Here is a 22,051-nt window from a genome sequence, read left to right on the forward strand (position 1 = left end):
TGCTTTCTACAAAATGACAGCTAGAATCTGATTGGTTGCTATAGGCAACATCTCCACTTTTTCAAACCCGCAGTTTGGTAAGTATACCCCCATGGGTCTTTTGGATTGATTGAGTTAAAAAAATATTGGTTTATTTATTCTATTGCACATAGCTATATTTGTTGTATAAGAAAATAGGCAGATATATCGGTAGCATGTGTCTGTGGGACAGAATAGAAATGGTTTGATTTTTATTATTTTACTTTTCATTTGTTTAATTTACTTTTTTGGTACTTTGTCTTTAGCATTCACTTACTATTCCCAGTAAATATAATACAGGAGGGGTGTTGGATTTATAATGCTTAGGGCAGCACCAGCTGTAAATGTTGCCCTGGTATTGATCATTAAAACTAAAGTCATAAAAAGTGTTATTATTATTATTAATAAAATGTTATCAAGTTTGAGAGACAAGTATAAGCAGAATAAGGTGAGCTTATCTGAGAGGAGTTTGTGTCTACAGCTCAATAATTCTGATTTTAATTTTTTTTTTTTAAATTAAGTTTAAAGAAGTTGTTTTGAGTGAAATTAAATTGTATTGAATATTTGTTTTAATTCAGAACATTTGACACATGATCATGGATTTACATATTTTGGCCACTGGGACACTTTGTTACCTCTACCTCTCCCTGGTGTGCTTTCAGCATCATTAGCAATAACCATCCATTTAAATCAATCCTGGAGGCTAGTGTAAAAAGCAGACCCAAGTCCTTGTGCTCAGTGTGAAAAGTAGAACCATGTCCAGGTGGCTAGGATAAAAAACTGACTCCAGTCCTGGGGGTAAATGTATCAAGCCCAGCGGGTTTGAAAAGTGGAAATGTTGCCTATAGCAACCAATCAGATTCTAGCTTTCATTTTGTAGAATGTACTAAATAAATGATAGCTAGAATCTGATTGGTTTTTCAAACCCGCCAGAAAACTCTCAGCTTGATACATTTACCCCCTGGTGTCTAATCAAGAAAGTAGACCGTATTCTTGGTTGCTAGTAAAAAAACAAAAAAGCAGACCCAAATCCTGGTGGTTAGTGTACAATGCAAACCCCAATCCTGGTGGCTAATGTAAAAAGCAGCTAATTAAATAAAAGAAAAAAAGTCGCACTAATGGCAAAACTCCAACCTTGGCCCATCAATAAAAAATGACATTAATTTTAATGCAGTTCCACTAATGACAATGTATTAATAATTTATGGGGAATTTAAAATGAACATAATTGTGCACAAATAAGCAAATCCATGTAATGAAACAAAGCTTTAAAAGCTTCCCCAGCGGTCTCCACGAATAAAATACATAAAGGCAGACTTAAAGGAATTTAAAGGTAACAAAGAGCCTAATGGTGGACTGAAGTTCCATATAGAAATATATATATATATATATATATATATATATATATATATATATATATATATATAAAATGAATAAATGAATCTGGGACAGTATAGCTTATTTGCCAGTCCAGTGTGTCGCAACTAATAATGTTTCCCTGATTAGCATTGTGAATACCACTGATCATAAACAGCCCAGCAATGGAACAATATGCCAGTAGTAAGATTGGGACTCCAGGGGGTAAATGTATCAAGCTGAGAGTTTTCTAGTGAGTTTGAAAAGTAGAGGTGTTGCCTATAGCAACCAATCAGATTCTAGCTATTATTTTGTAGAATGTACTAAATAAATGATAGCTAGAATCTGATTGGTTTTTCAAACCCGCCAGAAAACTCTCAGATTACATTTACCCCCAGATGTTGAAGTAGCCTTTAGGAACCAGAGTTTCAGTATTAGGCTATAGGAGATAATTGAAAGAGAACCTTGAATTGGGCACAGTTACCTGGAACATCCTCAGGTGATGAGTTCAGTAAATACACCAGAAGGAACAAGCTGTTCTAAGGGACAAACGTCACAATACGATGGGAAATTGATTAATACTGAGGCTCCAGGATTGTAGGGAGTCAGAATCAGAATGACACACTGCAAGTCTTACATCGCACAATTAGGCAGCTGCCACCTGCTCGCTCACAGTCTTCTTCATCGTCAGGTTAGAGTATAACAAGTAGCATAAAGTCTGCAGGTAGCTAAGCAGAAATGCAGTAATAGGTAATGATGAGCTATAGCTGCCCTGTTGGCTCTGCCTAGTAATATAGAAATATCTGCTCATATTAGAAGCTGATAATCATGTGTAGGAGCCAAAAACAGAATAACACACTGAGATCAGATATCAGAAAGAGGTCATGTTATCTTAATGCCAGCTGAAATATATGAGACAGGTAAAATCATCATCATCATCATCATCATCATTTATTTATATAGCGCAAGCAAATTCCGTAGCGCTTTACAATTGGGAACAAACATTAATAAGACAATACTGGGTAATACATACAGACAGAGAGGTAAGAGAACCCTGCTCGCAAGCTTACAATCTATAGGACAATGGGAGTTTGGAACACAAGGGCATGTGCTACATCATATTGCACACTGGACCAGCTAGAATGCAAAGGTAAAAGTATTGAGTGGGCTGTGTGTGTTGCAATGTTGGTCAGAGGGTTGTTGTCTTGCGTTAGCTGAGTGGAGGGTGGTAATAGGGTAACCTAGGAAGATTAAGATGCTGGGTGAGGAATATTATAAGCTTGTCTGAAGAGGTTGGTTTGCAGTGAACGCTTGAAGGTTTGAAGACTAGAGGAAAGTCTTACTGTGCAAGGGAGGGAATTCCACAAAGTGGGTACAGCCCGGAAAAATCCTGTAACCGAGAATGGGAGGAAGTGATGAGAGTGGAGGAGAGACGTAGATCTTGTGCAGAACGGAGGTGTCGAGTTGGGAGATATTTGGAGTCAAGTGAGGATCAGATACTGAAAGTTATCAGTTGTAATGTCAGGATCCTACTGATAGTATTCTTTCTATATTAACTGAAAAGCATTGTTGTGGTTTTCCAGAAGTTTCTATTTATAAACATATATAGTGTACGTTTATTAGAGTTTCTCACCCTTGTATCCAACACTGTACATCATGCCAGAATTGCACAAAAACCTTAAAAAACTGTCAGGAAGTTCATTGTATCTGACGTTTTACGAGTGTCTCTAATTTGTAGATGCAAAATGTGTTTGTTATGACCCTATGACCCTGCCGTCATATGTGATGGACGATAGAGAAGTACTTGGAAGGTTATCCGTAGATAAACTAGTAGATTACCTCTTGGCATTGATGGCACCTTCAGGAGACCAATAACCTAGTACTACTGGCACATTGTTTCATCGCTGAGCTGTGTATTGCTCACAGTGCTTATTATAGACACTTTCTCATTAGTTTTGACACACTGGACTTGTTTCTGGCAAGTAACCTGTGCGGGATTACTCAGCTTGTTTTATCCTCCCATATTGTACCTCAGTCCAGCATATTGCGCTTTGTTAGCTTTAGACCTTGATGTCGGCATTTCTGTATTTTATTGTACATTGTGGAGGCCTCAGGAGACACTTTTTCTGCTGTTTCATTACATAGGTTTGTTTATTTATGTACATTCATGTGTGTGTTTAAATTCTCCCATGAATAGTTATTAGTGTACTCACAAACTATCAATGTGATATTGAGTTGGTGAGCCAAGGTTGAGTTCTGTATTTATTCCTATTGTGTTTTTTATACTTAATTCTGTGGATCAACAATAATTATGTTTTCAGTCTCATGTAGAAAGCAGACTCCATATTCTAGTAGCTAATGTAAAAAGCAGCCCACTGTCCAGGTGGCTAGTGAAGACCCCAATCCATGTAACTAGTGTAAAAATAGACCCCCCAGTTTCGACTTTGCTGTCCTGCCGCTCTGCTCCACTCTCCTTCCAAGCCTGCCACGGGGTACAGAGCCTCTTCTGTATTGTTATATATAGCCCTTCTTGTACCTCCTACAGTGCATTTCCTTTGGAGTTTAGTTAGCATCCTTGATGATCGTGTATATTTTCAACTATAGCCATCTTCTTCTTTAATATTTTTTCTTTTATTTTAAGATTATAACTTCTGTGAAGGACAAGATGTTACTTTTGGAAGCTTCACATAGAAGATTGACAAATAAACTAGACATTCAAAATAATCAATCAGTGGATACCTCCAACAAAATGTAAGTGTTATAGAAACAGACTACAAAATTGACAGTTTTGACTATGAATCTGGTAAGCTTGTCTTAAATTTCACGTCGGCATCATGTTGCGTTAGTGCATCATGTGCTACTATTAACTGTCAGCTGGTTTTTAATAGCATAACATTATAATCATTGTTTGGGTGCTTACATTTCCTAGACTATTGATGTTCAATTTTTAATGAAAAACGTCATATAGATATTGCAAACAGTTGTTTGAAAGTCCGGTCCCATTAATGACCGTGAGTGCATACACACTGTAGGATCGGAAGGTGATTGGAATGAGATTATTAAACAGAACGACCAATCAAATGAAACGACAATCGACGCTTTGGAACGACTGTCGTTCATCGTGTAAGTGTACACACTAATGCGATATGCGGCCAATTGGTTGTTTATCACGTGATTGGCCCGATAATTGGCTGAAAAACCTCCAGTGTGTACCTAGCCTTACACCTGACCTGTAGCTGGTGCAAATGATATGACTGAAATACACGTACCTTAGAGATGCCCATAGCTGATATCGGACGCCATTACTGTGCATTCACCTCAGTGAAATTGATATCAGAGCACTGGGAGGAGATACTGTACAGGAGATAATGTACATCCTACTGCAAATTCTGAGAATATTATATGTCACCAAGAAGATCTGTGATCTCAGAGCAGGCTACTAATATCTGTAATAACTACTTAAGGGATGCAGTAGAGAATGTTATTCCTTATAATGCACAAGATTTCTTAATACTGAAGTCAGAGCTCAATGTCTATAAGTGATGACATCAGAACTCACCAATTACAAAGATATTATTTACAGAGAGTTTATACAGACATTGGCTTCATTTGGGTATTCTAAATAATGATGAGGAAGTAAATAATGGAACTGTACTAAAGACTAGGTAACCTAATGGATAATCTGTCTCTGCTTTCATGCATTCATCCATTATTATTTATATTCAACAAATACAGAGGAAACACTAGGTATTTAGATATAGATATATAAACTTGAATTTACCCATAATCCTTGTTTCTTATTTCAGAGATATTCTAGAATTGCAAATGGCTAATAAAAAAGAGAATTTTAATAAACAAAGTAATTCTTTAAAGGAGAAAATATCAAAGGTAAGAAACATTGTCATAGCATTAATTATTATTATTGTTGTTATTACTACCATTATTACAGTATTCTAAAACTTATCACTTTGAGGATTAATAAAATTCTATTTGCCACTGTGATCTTCCATTGTTAAGTCTGCAGTCTGCCCAATTTTAGGACAGTGCGGCTATGGCAGTGTCATAGCATTTAATCAAGAAAGTTACTTTGTGCTTGCATTAGTTGCTTCCTATTCTGTTACATTTCTGTGCTGTTTGTTTGCTATTAAAATAGATGTTATTTATTTTAAATATGTTGTTTTTGCTGGCTTATCAGAAACCCTTAAATAAAGTGTTCGAAAAATAAAACGTTTACTGTTAGAGCTGATTAATTCACACAATGTCCATGAAAATAAGCAGAACTTGCTGTCAGCGATACATGACACTAGGGGGGGTATTGAATTGACGGCGTGATCGCCGAAAGTCGAGCGCTCGAAAAATATTACAGGTAATACGGTAATCCTGTGCGTAAAAACCGTTAATACGGTAATTTACTCGCTGGATTTCAACTCGCGGCTCAGGGAGCTGCGAGCTGAAATTCAGCGAGTAATTACCGTATTAACGGTAATATTTTTCGAGTGCTCGATTTTTGGCGATCCCGCCGTCAATTGAATACTAGGTGTTTGTGTGTTGTGCTCTCCATCCTAATTTGAAGCATATCACTTATCACTTATCAGCTATATGTATGTATGTCACATAGGATTCCTCACTTAGAGTGTCACTGCAGAGACAATATCAGCAAACCTTTATAGAAACAAGCCAGGAAATGACTGACCTTTCATTGAACCCTTATAATGTGCTCTGTGACTTGAGAAGATGTGGCAGGGGTCCACATTACGTCTCGCTCTTTCAAATAAAAACGGATAAAACAGCTAGCTTTACGAAATGTCACTGATCGATAGTGCACAAATCAAACGCATATTTCTAAATTACTGTGAGATTTCACTTTATAGACAGAATATTATAGTGAGTTATTGAGACCTTTTATCTTGTGGTTATTTGCCAAATAACACTGGAGGTTCCACAAAACCTACTAACCATCCTAAAGCCTATAGCCGGCAGCACACTAGTGGTTTAATATCCCTGTTTGTGGCCCCAAAATATCTGATATGCTCCGTAATAATTCTGTTGAATGTGATAGAATCGGTATCAGGTACGTTAGTGAATGGAATCAGAAGATCGTTATTGGCTTCAGTGTGCGGTCATTTGATGAATGAACAGGTAATGTTAGCTGATACTGGGATTGGCTGGTAAATTTTATCCCGGGGGGCGAGACTCGGTTCAGCAGCCTATTAAGAACATTTTCAAGGAAAACAAATAGAGGTGACCCAGCGCAAGGTAGCCCCCCAGCCAGCCCCTGAGCTGACATGAGTATGATATACAATATATGAGTTTTTTACTTACAATAGAAATGGATGTTTTTGCTAATTTCTGCTTCTTTGCTTTTTTTTTTTCATTTGCTGTCTATCTATTTTTCGAGATTCAAGGATAACTCCATACACATCCCGATGGATAGGAAAACTATTTGCAATTGATTGTGATTAACTTTTCTGCTGCTTTCAAGTGTAAAATAAGCATATAATTATGTTGTTTATAACGTGTATAATTTAAATTTTAAAAGGTAGTAGTCTGAGTTGTCAAATCCCCTTCATTCCCTATTCACTACTATAGCACTTAGCAGGCAACAAGGACTACTGTCATTTTATAATCTTGTTCTAGCAATGTAAAATAAAAGTTAACCCTTAGACTAGTGATACAGGGGCTCTTGGAGCCTCCTGACACCAGGCATTACACGTACAATTTGTCTAAACGTAACAGGCAGTGGGAGTTGTATGAGTGCTCTCTGCGACCTTCATAGAGCAGTTGTGTATGAGGAATTGGTGTATGTCCTGCCTGCTGTGTATGTGCAGACAATTAGTCTGATTCAGAGTGGCACATACACCAGTCTACTTGGTATATCTTGCTTGAAATCGCTCTGCGCATGCCAATGCTCCTATGCAGACTTGTGTGATGCTGGCACTTACGTTTGCCAGCATCTGAAAAGCGAGGCTGGGTGGGAAGGGGCATGGAAGTACAGGGCATGTACGCTACAAGCATGTTAATGTAAGTGCTGCTCATGCAGACCTGCAGAAACACGCCTGTTAGGAGATGTATGTTTTGACTTATTGTAAACCAGACGCAATGCTGCTGATGCAGAGGTGGAGAAATGCGACAGCTCTGCATATGGGCGGAAATACTCGTTTTCCGTGCCCTTTCTAAAAAATTAAGATACTCCTGTTTTTAATACAACTCTGCATCAGCCCCATAGAGTGTGTAAGCGCTGGGTTGTAGGCGCTGAGGAATGCAGGTCCTCAAAGAAAAGTGGATCAAAAATAGATTAAAATAATGTATATTTTTATATAGATTTTATTACAATTTCTGTGCACTAATAAGACATATAAACACCTCCACGTGCATTTTCTTGCTTGATCATCCACCAAATCATTTATAGCTTTTAGTATTGGTACTGGACCATGTTTAAATTTTTTACATAGAATACTGGTGTCATAAGGCTTTATACTCCTAGGGCCCTATTCTAAGGATGTATTTGGGTCCATAAACGCAGACACGTTCAGATTACAATTACGCGTATATATGCTGAGCCTTCAGATCTGTATGAACACAGCACATACACGTAATTATATGTCAATGCTTGGAGCATCCTGATACGCTAGTTCCAATCAATACACAGTGGCTTTGCTCTGATTGGTCAGAGAATAGGAAAGCCGCTCTGTATTGGTTAATAGTTGGGGGTCTGACCACTAACTAGAATGATCTACATTCTACCAATCAGGATAGATCTCTTACACCGCTCAGCCAATCACAGATGAGACCGTTCTTGATTGGTTGCCTGGCCACTAAGTAGATGAACTCCCTTCTCGTTATGTGCTCCTCGGGAGTGGTTCATTGTTTCACACCGCTGATTAGTGAATCTACCTCTTAGTGTGTCTGTAATGTACACACAGCTGTACACTGAATTTACTGTATCGTCATACAGGTAACAAAGCCTTTTTATTATTAGTTAGATGAGGAAATAAACACTGCTGAAACGTTACATGGGCCCCTGACAGAGAAACACAAGGATTTGAAGCAGGAATACCTGGCAGTATCAGAGGAAGAAGACAGACAATATACTATAAAGCGAGATATAGCAACACAGTAAGTCACATATAACACCTCTATTCTTTTCTTTCAGTCCAGATATAATCCTGCATTTGCCCCCTGGTGGGTGTGATAATTAAGGCATAAGGACAGACAGTTGAAGGGAGAAAAGGTTAATGAGTGGGGAGCAAGGCTGGAGTTAGGGCTCATAAGTAAAGGCAGACAGTGGTGAGAAAATGGGTAAGGAAGGAGTAAGAGCTGAGCAGTGACCTGAGGAATGGGTGGACAGATAAGGGTAATGCAGGAGTAAGGAAAGATGCATTAAGATAGGGAGTGGGAAAGAGAATGAGCAAGGACAAGTAAGTGAAGTCAGGGAAGGGTGAGGATATGGAGTGGTGAAGAAATAAGGCCAAATAAGCATTGAGATGGAGGGTGTAAGAGGAGTAAAGGCCTATTAGTGGAGGGATAGGTGAGTAAAAGGAGTAAGGGCATATTAGTGGAGGGATAGGTGAGTGAAAGGAGTAAGGGCTTATTAGTGGAGGGATAGGTGAGTAAAAGGAGTAAGGGCATATTAGTGGAGGGATAGGTGAGTAAAAGGGGTAAGGGCATATTAGTGGAGGGATAAGTGAGTGAAAGGAGTAAGGGCATATTAGTGGAGGGATAGGTGAGTGAAAGGAGTAAGGGCATATTAGTGGAAGGATAGATGAGTGAAAGGAGTAAGGGCTTATTAGTGGAGGGATAGGTGAGTAAAAGGAGTAAGGGCATATTAGTGGAGGGATAGGTGAGTAAAAGGAGTAAGGGCATATTAGTGGAGGGATAAGTGAGTGAAAGGAGTAAAGGCATATTAGTGGAGGTATAGGTGAGTAAAAGGAGTAAGGGCATATCTGTGGAGGGATAGGTGAGTAAAAGGAGTAAGGGCATATCAGCGGAGGGTTAGGTGAGTAAAAGGAGTAAGGGCATATTAGTGGAGGGATAGGTGAGTGAAAGGAGTAAGGGCATATTAGTGGAGGGATAGGTGAGTGAAAGGAGTAAGGGCATATTAGTGGAGGGATAGGTGAGTAAAAGGAGTAAAGGCATATTAGTGGAGGGATAGGTGAGTAAAAGGAGTAAGGGCATATTAGTGGAGGGATAGGTGAGTAAAAGGAGTAAGAGCGTATTAGTGGAGGGATAGGTGAGTGAAAGGAGTAAAGGCATATTAGTGGAGGGATAGGTGAGTAAAAGGAGTAAGGGCATATTAGTGGAAGGATAGGTGAGTGAAAGGAGTAAAGGCATATTAGTGGAAGGATAGGTGAGTGAAAGGAGTAAAGGCTTATTAGTGGAAGGATAGGTGAGTAAAAGGAGTAAGGGCATATTAGTGGAGGGATAGTTGAGTAAAAGGAGTAAGGGCATATTAGTGGAGGGATAGGTGAGTAAAGGCATATTAGTGGAGGGATAGGTGAGTAAAAGGAGTAAGGGCATATTAGTGGAGGGATAGGTGAGTAAAAGGAGTAAGGGAGTATTAGTGGAGGGATAGGTGAGTAAAAGGAGTAAAGGCATATTAGTGGAAGGATAGGTGAGTAAAGGAGTAAGGGAGTATTAGTGGAGGGATAGGTGAGTAAAAGGAGTAAGGGCATATTAGTGGAGGGATAGGTGAGTGAAAGGAGTAAGGGCATATTAGTGGAGGGATAGCTGAATAAAAGGAGTAAGGGCGTATTAGTGGATTTATAGGTGAGTAAAAGGAGTAAGGGCATATTAGTGGAGGGATGGTAAGTGAAAGGAGTAAGGGCATATTAGTGGAAGGATAGGTGAGTAAAAGGAGTAAAGGCATATTAGTGGAGGGATAGGTGAGTAAAAGGAGTAAGGGCATATTAGTGGAGGTATAGGTGAGTAAAAGGAGTAAGGGAGTATTAGTGGAGGGATAGGTGAGTAAAAGGAGTAAAGGCATATTAGTGGAGGTATAGGTGAGTGAAAGGAGTAAGGGCATATTAGTGGAAGGATAGGTGAGTAAAAGGAGTAAAGGCATATTAGTGGAGGGATAGGTGAGTAAAAGGAGTAAGGGCGTATTAGTGGAGGGATAGGTGAGTGAAAGGAGTAAAGGCATATTAGTGGAGGGATAGGTGAGTAAAAGGAGTAAGGGCGTATTAGTGGAAGGATAGGTGAGTAAAAGGAGTAAGGGCGTATTAGTGGAAGGATAGGTGAGTAAAAGGAGTAAGGGCATATAAGTGGAGGGATAGGTGAGTAAAAGGAGTAAGGGAGTATTAGTGGAGGGATAGGTGAGTAAAAGGAGTAAGGGAGTATTAGTGGAGGGATAGGTGAGTGAAAGGAGTAAGGGCATATAAGTGGAGGGATAGGTGAGTAAAAGGAGTAAAGGCAGATTAGTGGAGGATAGATTAGTCAGGTGATTTTAATTAGCAAGGAAATTCAGAGACTCAAATCTTTGCTGTTTTCACCCCAGCACTGTGACACCACATTAGGTAAGTAGGGGAGATAGATGCAGCAGCTGTGAGTGGTGAGATGGAGATGTAGTGAGAAAAGCAGTTTCTCTGAGAAACTGTGATACAGCATAATCATAGGTTGAAATGAATAGGTAGGATAAATTGGGCAGGGTCTGAGGACACAATTGGAGGGAAAAGGTAACATTCACACTACTAACATGCGATATATATTAATATTTTTTCTATAGGCTTGAGAAATCCAGAGCTGTCCTGGATGAGAAACAGGAACTTTTAGGAAAGCTTAAAATGGAGCTTAAAGAGATGAAGGTTGAGGCTGAAGAGCTGGTAGAAAGCATGCGGTAAGTACTGTAATACAACAATGAAAACGTGTATTTGTAACATGGCAGACAATTTACACCTCTGCTTCATTGTTAATTGTCAGGATTTCTACAGAGCAGATTGCGTCTCATGTGGAAGAATACAGGGAGAATCTTACAACTGAAGCACAAAAAAGGTTTGATATAAGTTTTAGTATTGGTTTCGAGTCACTAAGACACAACAGTACCAGTTGCCGCTCTCCACAGCGCAAACCCTTATTTTGTGTCTTAAAGGGAGAACCGTCATGGAACTTGGGGGATATTCTATAAAAAGGGAAGGAATAGGCATTTTTCATTATCTTGTCTTTAGTATTCTTCTTTATACTCCATATTTTATAATGTAATATCAACATCTGTCAGGATTCCCAATATAAGACCACGGAAAGAGCGTAATAAATAGTGTTTTTTTTATTAAACACCGGTCACAAAGGTTTCAAGATGCAGTACGGTAGGGTGTGGCAGAAATAGCAAAAGAGCTCAGTAAATAACATATGCAGAAGACGATGGTCTGCAGGGCTTTACCATGAGGTAGTGGAGATGATGCACTAGATGTGACCATCTGCGGAGCAAGTCGCTGAAGACAACGGACACAGGATGCGATGGTGATGATCTGCGGATAGATGTGCTGGAAGCTCAGAGAACAGGTAGCAATAATCTGCAGAGTGTTACCACAGGATAGTGGAGTAGATGGTGGAGTAGACACAGTGGCTGAGATAATCTGCAGATAGATGTGCTGGAGACTTCGGAGAACAGGTAGTAATAATCTGCGGAGTGTTACCACAGGATAGTGGAGTAGATGGTGGAGTAGACACAGTGGCTGAGATAATCTGCAGATAGATGTGCTGGAGACTTCAGAGAACAGGTAGTAATAATCTGCGGAGTGTTACCACAAGATGGTGGAGTAGATGGTGGAGTAGACACAGTGGCTGAGATGATCTGCAGATAGATGTGCTGGAGACTTCAGAGAACAGGTAGTAATAATCTGCAGAGTGTTACCACAGGATAGTGGAGTAGACACAGTGGCTGAGATGATCTGCAGATAGATGTGCTGGAGACTTCAGAGAACAGGCAGCAAACAGGAGCCAAGGGAACAGGACATCTGAACAGGAGAGAAGACCTGAAGATCAATAAGGATAAGACATGGGAACAGGCACAGCAACACAGAACGTGAAACAGATGATCTGGCCCAGGCTGCTGGGACAGGCAGGCCTTTATAAGCCAGAGGCAGGTGTTTAAGCTTCCAGGAATAACCAGGCAGCTCTGGTCCATGAGAGAGCAGTCTAAAAACCACAGTGGCCTCTTTTGGTGGAACATGGTCCTACAGGCAGGATGCATCAATATACAAAGGTCCAACAAAGTTCCTGGCAGACAGGTGCTGCAGGATGCAGATCGTGACATCATTTATATAGCGCCACTAATTCCCCAGCGCTGTACAGAGAATATAAATATCATTCATATCAGTCCTTGCTCCATTGAAGCTTACAGTTTAAATTCCCTAACACACTCACACACTAGAGTCAATTTTGATAGCAGCCATTTAACCAACAAATATGTTTTTGGAGTGTGGGAGGAAACCCACGCAAACACGGGGAGAACATACAAACTCCACACAGATAAGGTCTTGGTCGGGAACTCATGACCCCAGTGCTGTGAGGCAGTACTTCCACTTCTACTTAAACTAATAAGTAAAACGTGTGATTAGTTAATGCAACAATGAAACATAAAGTTTATAGAATACACATTATATAGACATAGTTTACTTATTGTTTTCTGACTGAATAAACATTCTCTTAAAAGTAGGTAATTATCCTGTCTAAAGACAATAGAGAACAACAGTGGAGGAAGCTATTTTGTATACTGAACTGATATTTGTGAGACTCTTCATTTATTATGAACCAGTAATATCACCGGTTCTGTTCTTGGTGAATTTATGTCAGTGGTTCCTGAATTGATAGACTGTATTCTGACGAATATTGCTTCAGTCCACAAAATGGCTGCCTTCACTGTGTAGCACAGTGTTGGCTAACCTGTGACACTCCAGGTGTTGTGAAACTACAAGTCCCAGCATGCTTTTCCAATATATAGCAGCTTATTGCTGGAAGGGTATGCTGGGACTTGTAGTTTCACAACACCTGGAGTGCCACAGGTTAACCAACACTGGTGTAGCATATATTATCATGGAAACTAGCTTGCATAGCATGAATAAGCATCTCTCAGTAATAGGTTAACCCCTCTTTTAATCAGCGAAATATACATTGTTTTCAAGATAAACAATATTTCAGTTTAATGTGTTTCTCCTCATTTTTAAACAATTGCAATGTATGTTATCATATTCTGCATTTCAATAAAGATTGGCAATTCAAATGCAAAAGAATGAATTGGCCAAGGAGACAGAGCTTTGGAAACTGGCTGAGGAAAACTTTATGAATGAACAGAAGAAAAGAATTGAAAATGGACAAAGGAAGCAAATTTCCTTAGCAGAAAAGGTGAGACAAAGGGGAATTTACCTGTGATGACTGAAAAACATCACAGGTGTAGATGAGACTGATTGCAATCATGCCCGTTAATCCAGGGTTGGAATAATTTAAAAAATGAGAAGACTTCTTTCTAATCCCTACAGTTTAGTTATCTAATGACTATGAGTAACTACATGATGGTGCAAACTGTAGTTTGCTCAGCATGGCTTTTTTAAAGAGGTGGTAAGATAGGCACAGCATCTCTGATACCTTGTCAGTAGCTACTCTCAGCTTACAGTAAATGTCTGGTGTTCCTTAAAGTGGAGCTCTGACTTCAGAGAATCCTGCCCAGGTATATTTGTTTGTTTTGCTGCCCCTAAGCTGACTATACACAGTGTAATCCACACGAAAGCGGCCAGACCTCTGTCAGATTTGATCATACAGTTACATACACGATAGATCCAGATCAGACTTTTTAGGTCCATACAGGCTGCTATTTCCTGCCAATTAATTAAAAGGTGACCTAGTTGGCCGTCCAAATCAGCACATGCCTGGGCATTTACATAATAGCTGTTGTATCCATCCCAATGAAAATAAACAGATCTACCCAGACAATAGAATTCTTGGAAGGTGAGCTTTAACCTTTAGCAATGTCTAAATTCTTCAATGCCACCTTTTGGGGGTGAAAGCAGGGGGTATCTCCACTTGCACCTGAGAGAATAAGTGCAACATCAGTAACACAGCTTAAGTACTCCTGTCCTGTACACAGATTGGAGGTAGCCATGGTGTGGGTCTAAGTAAATCTTTTAAATTTACTAGGAACTATTGACATGCCTGAGACCATTTTTTAGCTAAACCAATATACATTCAATAGTGTTCTATGGGTTTACTAGGAGCCAGTGACATCACTGAGGCACAAAGTCTGCTTTACAATCAAATAACAATTTACAAGCCACATTGCTGCAAAATGACTAAGAAACGCGTAGAGCACCATAGCATGAATATTATATGTTTATAAATCTATAACACCAAGTTTTTCCTTGTTCCACAATATTACATTGACCTCAGCTTCAACTCTGAAATCTCTTGTCTGATTTCTCTTTAATCAGGAACCAAAGCCCCAGGCAGCATATATAATGACAATAGATTTAAAGTCTCCATGCTGCTTTGTGCTTTTAACTATACTGGATTTACACGTGTATACTAACTGTGAATGCATCATAATCACAAAGAAACATAGTATGCCACACATACAGTGCCCTAGATGCATATATATTAATCTAGTTTACTAATATTTTCTCTCTATCCAGGGCAGACATCTCCAGGGAGAAACAGAGAAATGGAACAGAGAGATCTGCAGCATAAATGAAGAACAGCGAAAAGCAAGTCAAGAATATTCAATTCAAGTGCAAAGTCTTAAGGAACAGATAAAACTGCTGGAGGTAAGATAAAGAATCTCAACATAATGTTCAGTTCAGAATGTCTATATAAATATACTTTCACATCCGTGACAAAAATATATTTTTTGACTTTTGATTATCGAAACAAAGAAAGTTTTAAACCACAGCGCTCAACATTAACGGAGCGTTATTTTGGGAAAATATACTTTGAGAACACTATGGAGATCCTATTGTTCTGGGCTTATGCGCAAACGTGCAAATTTGTCATGTGCATCCCCACAAAGAGAAGCGTACGCCTGCGGCTGTATGCAGGTTTGGTATTTGTGTCTCCTTGCGCTTGGCGAGACAGGATGGGGGAGAAAAAGGACGTGCAAGTGCAGACAGAGTACAGTAAGGGTGTGTTCATATGATTGTGGATTGAGACAGACCCGTAAGGGGTTGTAGATACGCCTGTCAGTAGCCGTACAAATTGCGGGTGCTTGAGAGCTGGTGCAAATACAAGCCGATGATGATGATAAAGACGGTCCTCTTCTTGCTTCTGGTTGGCTGATTGCGAATTTCAGTCATACGCAAGAAATAATATTATAACTGCTTTATTATAGAGGGGTTTTTTTTGTTTTTTTTAATTAAACCTATTGGTGTATGCGTTTTTCGCTATCAAAACAAATTTTAATTTTTTTCTCTTGTGCTTATGATCTGGTTGGGTTTTAGTGTATTGGGGAATAATTGTGCCTGATGTTAACCTGTCGTGTATGGAACTGGTGAGGCGCTGGATGTATCTTGAGATGCCTACACCTCAGCATATGCTGTGCAAATACACTGTTTTAACGCTTTTTAGAGCTTATTATTATTATTATTATTATTATCATTTATTTGTTAGGCGCCACAAGATTTCCGCAGCGCTGTACACAGTACAAACAGTAGACTATACAGGGTGAAACAGTACAGAACAATAAACAAAAATACCAATACTTCAGAAACTCTAGGCAGGCTAATGCAATAAACATGGAGCAGTAGAACAGGTATGGAGACAGGAGGGAAGAGGGCCCTGCTCATGTGAGCTTACATCCTAAGGGAGGGTAAACTGAACAGGCACAAGAGGAGCCAGATGAGGCAAGGGGGAGAGAAGGGAGAGCGAGTGGAAGAGATGAGGGGGTTAAGTAGATGGTTGGTAGGCTTTGAGGAAGAGGTGAGTTTTGAGTGCACGTTTGAAGGAGCACAGAGAAGGAGAGAGACGGATGGAACGAGGGAGGTCGTTCCAGAGAAGGGGGGCTGCACGGGAAAAGTCTTGGATTCTGGAGTTGGAAGTGGTGATAAGAGTGGAGGAGAGGCGGCGGTCGTTGGCCGAGCGCAGGGAGCGGGTGGGAGTGTGAATGGAGAGGAGGTTAGAGATATAAGGGGCTGTAGAATGTGAGAGAACCTTGTAAGTGGTGGTGAGGAGTTTGAAAAGGATTCTGTAGGGGAAGGGAAGCCAGTGTAAGGCGAGGCAGAGAGGGGAGGCAGAGGAGGAGCGGCATGAGAGGAAGATGAGTCTTGCGGCCGCATTGAGTATAGAGCGGAGGGGGGAGAGATGGGAGTGGGGGAGGCCAGTGAGGAGGAGGTTGCAATAATCCAGGCGGGAGATGATGAGTGCGTGGAAGATAGTTTTGGTGGCATCCTGAGAGAGAAAGGGACGGATGCGGGTGATGTTGCGAAGTTGGAAGCGACAGGCTTGGGCAAGGGAATGAATGTGGGGGGCAAGCTTATTTTTTTTAATGCATATGCAAAGCCTCTAACCACGCAGTGCAACCCTGCTCTGATTGGTTACTTGCAGACAGGCCCCCAGACTTTTGTTCGCTCCTCTTGAATGAAGTTACTTGTTGTTGGAGGGTTTTTTATTTTTTTGACAAAAGATCATTTGAAGATAGAAGGACAGGGTGGACTATGGAGGCAGCTATTGTTAGAAGAAGATGAAGATCCCTATAAATTTAGATATGAAATAAAGATGGAAACAAGGACATTGATTTATTTATAATAAAATAATTTTAAATTGTTGTGTTTATTTTTTTACTCTGTAATGTGTGGCACTACTGGTCCCAGCGGGCCCCAGCTGCCAGCGTATTCACTAGCAGACTCTGACAGCCATATGATGGTGCTTGTAGTTCTGATTCCCACTATTACCGGGGGACACTGTGGATCTCTCCGTTACTGTGGACCATCTCAGCCTGGCATGGTGTTGGCTGAGGTTTTGTGGGGTACCATCCCCCTGTATTAGCTGTAACCACACTAGGCTATGAGCGCTAGTGCTTGTTTCACTCTTGTGAGGAGGATCATGTTAGATTATTTATTTACTTAATCTAATCTTTTTTTTTAACACTGCAAATATTCGTACTGATGATCACAATGTGAGTGCGCAGTAAAACAAAGCAACATTTTACCCCTCAGAGTCGGATTTCCAGCTCTAAATGAGGCCCATAATGCATCTCCATATGAGTTTTATTTTAATTCTTACTTTAGGAAGCTTTTTATATTTTAGGGTTTTCAGTGTATAATGAAAAATTGCTGATCTGTACTATCAACCCTGCCATCAATTAATGCTGTAATGTTCTGCCATTCTCCCAGAATAGCAATACACTGTTTTTTGGGGGGATTTTTACATTCTATTCTTTGGTGACTAAATTAGTGATTTTCACCCAGTATGTTTCTCAGTGTAAGGCTAGGTACACACTGTAGGAAAAATAAAGGATTAGAGATCTACAAACGACAAGGAAAAAAGAAAAATCCCAATAAACTTGCTGATTCTTGTGTACAGTAAACACTATACACAATTACATTCAGACCTGTGCTCTTCATCTGTCATAACCATAGACTAGCTGTCAAACCATCTCTCAGCAGGGATCTGCCCCATGCTCTCAGCCTGCATTCCAAGGTATGTGTGCCTGCCCCCCCCCATCTGTCGTTCCAACTCTGCAAAGTGCGTACACACTGCAGACTTGGAACAACGTGTTCCATTGCTGAACGAGATTTTCAAGTCTGTTTGAAAATCTCAAAGATTTCAGTCGCTTTGGAATGATTATCAGTCATTTCACTGTACACACTAATGCAATATCGAGCCAAACGGTCTTTATCTGATAGACCAAACCATCGACTGAAAACACTGTAGTGTGTACCTAGCTTTAGACTGGACAAGACCTACAATCCCCCTCCACCACCACCACCAACCCCACACACACATACATGCCTTAAGTGTCTGTTTATGGGCTTAACTTTGTATTTTGATTTTGTACTTACTTATAAAAAAAAGCTATAATTTCATTAAAAATAGAGTATATATAGAAACATTAAATCTTATAAGTTCAGGAAATTTGTCAATGCTGGTCATCTGCTGGTTTTAGATCAGTCAATAAACATTACAACATGACATTAAATCACTGATGCTTGAGAACATAATAAGTACGTTGTTTTATATCTATTAATAGTTGAAACCACCAAAATGAAGAAAAGATGACAAAAAAGAGAAAAGTGGGGAAAACGAAAGAAAAGTAAAAAAAAATACTAACGGTCTTATTCTTTAAGGAAAGTTAAATAAAAAATTAAGTAAGTAGTCTCCTAGACAAAACCATGTTACAATGCAAGGGGTGCAAATTAGTTTTCTATTTTGCACAAAAGTTAAATACTGACTGTTTTTTCATGTAGCACACACATACTTGATAGCTTATTTGTAGACTGAAATTTAAAGTTGATATTTGTGTGCAAAAACAGATCATATTTAACGTATGTGCAAAATAGAAAACTAATATGCATCTCTTGCACTTTAACATGGTTTTGTCCAGGAGACTACTTACTCAATTTTTTACTTAACTTTCCTTAATGAACCAGACCCTAAGTGATTCTCTCATTTGGCCAATTGTAACAGCAAATTGAAAAACTACATTAAAAAAACAATTTAAAGGTCCCTATTATTCCTAATAATCTGTGAATTTAAATCCTCATTATCTTAATTCTAAAAACAATAATCTCATTAAAATATCTTTTATATTTAAGATCAATCCCAAAGGTGGTGAAAATTATTGAAAGACAGATAGTTTGTTCAACTATAGAATATATATATAGAATATATACTAATTCCCTCATTGTCCATATAGTAACTGCATTTGAAAGTGTATTGTGTAATGTTGAATAATACTTAAAATTTTCTTTAAGAGCAATCCTGTTTTTCAGTTTGCCTTTTCTTAAATACTGTATTATAGATATGAGAGGAAACCTTGAAAAAGTATTGCATTAATAGTTCTCCAGTGGATTAATATCTGTAAGACATTATTTTACCCTAATTTGTGAATAGTCAAATTTGGTTCCATGATATTGCTACTGAATATAGTCTGGCTTACTTGTTTATAGGTAGACATAAGGCTGATTGCAGAGCAATGGAATAACCCAGTAATCTGAGATTCAATGCAAGCCATGGGTATAATAGGACAGGGATCGCTTGAGATATCTATGACATTTGTCTAAAAATGTCTGGCACCTGATTATTCCTATACCACATTTTTACATTGTTGGGAATTCCACCATAATATTATTTCTGACTTTGTGTCTACTTACTAAATCACACCAAGGGCTAGATTTACTAAGCTGCGGGTTTGAAAAAGTGGGGATGTTGCCTATAGCAACCAATCAGATTCTAGCTGTCATTTTGTAGAAAGTACTAAATAAATGAAAGCTAGGATCTGATTGGTTGCTATAGGCAATTTTTCAAATCCGCAGCTTAGTAAATCTAGCCCCAAGAGTCACACAGCAGCTAATCAGGCTTCAGGAAAGGTAATATCTACAGCCATGATTATCCAGCAGGAGGTTATGTCTGAGGGTTAGCTATGAGTCACAAGTTACAACTGCATCGTTCTCATAGATAACAGAAATACAGATTGGTAGATTCACATACAGGACCATGGACAGTAAGAGGGAGATTCAGAATGGCGCAAGGTGTCTCCGGAATGTCCGAGGAGACACAACTGCCACCGATTTTACGGCTGGAATCTCTGCTAATTTTTCCTCACACCCCGTAGAGGTGCAGGGAATAATGAGCAGAGATTCCTACAGTAATTGCCGGAGATGTGCGCAGCCTTATATCACAGTGATGTCCGTACGTCACATCGACCATAATTGAATTTCCCCCTAAAGGTCATTTGCGAACTGCAGAAGTGCAAAAATGCAGAGCACATGGTCTTTTGTTGTGTCACATGACTACATTTGCACATGTGCACCAAGTTTTATGGGGAAGTGCATCCATGTTTGAGCCAAGGTAGTGGTGTCTGGGTAGTTGCAAGAGTTTGCACTGACCAATTGGGAATTGGGAAAATCGAGGGTGTTCCTTGCTAAGTGATGATTAATGACATGAATGCTCCTAATTTTGCACTGAATGGTAGGATTATTTAAATGAAATAAAGGGATGAAGAGGGTGCATTTACAGGGGCTATTCCTGCTTTTCGGGAGAGCACACAACTTTTTATGCAAAATCGGGTCTCATCCCTTTACTTATACTGGGATGTACTTTGCACCATTCAGCCGTACTTTTGCAGTAAAGTGCATTTCTGGGTGCACTTCTACCAATGTAAGTGCAGCATCCACAATAAATACTTACCTGGAATATTCTTCTTGAACTGATTCTGCGTAATCCATATGGAAAAAATAAAATAAAACCTTCATAAAAAAAACTGACTGCTCCCCAGGAGGTCCCGTCGCCAAATGATTTAATGTTTGGTAAGCCCACATACTTGATAGACTGGCAGCCAATTAGGAGCGGTCTCTCGTCCTTATCTATGTGGATTATAACAGATCAAGACAAGAAGAAGATTCTAAGTAAGTATTCTGGACACTGCGCTACAAAACAAATAAGATTTATAATATTTTAAATAATAATGGGGCCAAATGAATTACTTTCATAGACTAAGGAGACACCACTACTTTATATATTGCAGAAAGGGGACACAATTCATTTATTATTACATTAGTTCTGTAGTACAGTAAGATTGCTGAAAACTGCTAACGCTGTGTGGCAATTCTTAGTACATTTCGCCCCCAATTGACTGTTACTTTAAAATATGGTAGAAGTTAGGATCAGTACTAATCTTAGATGAGTTTAGCACAAGAAAACATGCTTGTCTATGTCATATATATATATATATATATATATATATATATATATATATATATATATATATTGCATTAGTCATCTACAGTAATGTTCAAATGCATGTCTTATTTTATCCTTTTCAATTATTGTTTTTTAAGGACAAAGTAAACATTTCAACAGAAAATCTTAAAATCGAGCAACAAAAACTGTCCACTACCATTCCCATCATGAATGAGGCAGAGGACACATATAATAAGGAGAATCTGAAGTTTGAGGAGCTGAAAATGAAAGCTGCAGGTAAGGGAGCTTAATGAGAGATATGTGAATATTTGTAAAAACTGATCCACAAGTAACAATACAAAAAACATATGATGTATCCGTGTCAACACTGGCAGCAATCACCTGATCCTGCATGGCGTGTGTGTGACACGGTGTTAGTCACAATAAAACCATGTGGTTTGTCTAAAAATTATTAATATCCCCAAAATGCTAACTTACTCTATCTTTGTTCAAAAGTGCCACCAAGATTTTTATTTTATGGCTAACGCTTTGCTGTAATTCTTTGGTTCTTCCTAACTTATATCCCACTTCAATTCAACTTAAATTACTCAGAGTTTGTAACCAAGCTTCAGTAGCACATTAATTTGTTAAGAACACAAAAACAGAACATTATGAAATTACGTTTAATGTGATGAAACAAATGTCACAATGCTTAATCTATATAAAAATATATATTTCAATAAAATGACGTACATTAAAATAATGCAAAACAGTTTATTTCAAATAAATAAGATAAAAACAGAAAAAGGAATACTCCCATAATTTCATGTAATCTATTTACTGGGGAAAGCAGAAATTATGAC

The 22,051-nt window shown here is 39.0% G+C and overlaps 1 protein-coding gene across 1 annotated transcript in view; it reads left to right on the forward strand.

Annotated features, from left to right (window-relative positions):
* CCDC175 (coiled-coil domain containing 175) overlaps positions 1 to 22,051 on the forward strand; it is a 43,443-nt gene that overhangs the window by 11,052 nt on the left and 10,340 nt on the right. The window contains exons 7-14 of the mRNA XM_075193499.1: positions 4,015 to 4,124; positions 5,180 to 5,261; positions 8,353 to 8,489; positions 11,095 to 11,205; positions 11,289 to 11,360; positions 13,574 to 13,709; positions 14,990 to 15,121; positions 21,347 to 21,485. Coding sequence (XP_075049600.1) covers positions 4,015 to 4,124; positions 5,180 to 5,261; positions 8,353 to 8,489; positions 11,095 to 11,205; positions 11,289 to 11,360; positions 13,574 to 13,709; positions 14,990 to 15,121; positions 21,347 to 21,485 — 919 coding nt within the window. The remainder of the gene's footprint in view (positions 1 to 4,014; positions 4,125 to 5,179; positions 5,262 to 8,352; positions 8,490 to 11,094; positions 11,206 to 11,288; positions 11,361 to 13,573; positions 13,710 to 14,989; positions 15,122 to 21,346; positions 21,486 to 22,051) is intronic.

The sequence above is a fragment of the Mixophyes fleayi genome, chromosome 12, assembly GCF_038048845.1.
Source record: "Mixophyes fleayi isolate aMixFle1 chromosome 12, aMixFle1.hap1, whole genome shotgun sequence".
Taxonomy (NCBI): domain Eukaryota; kingdom Metazoa; phylum Chordata; class Amphibia; order Anura; family Limnodynastidae; genus Mixophyes; species Mixophyes fleayi.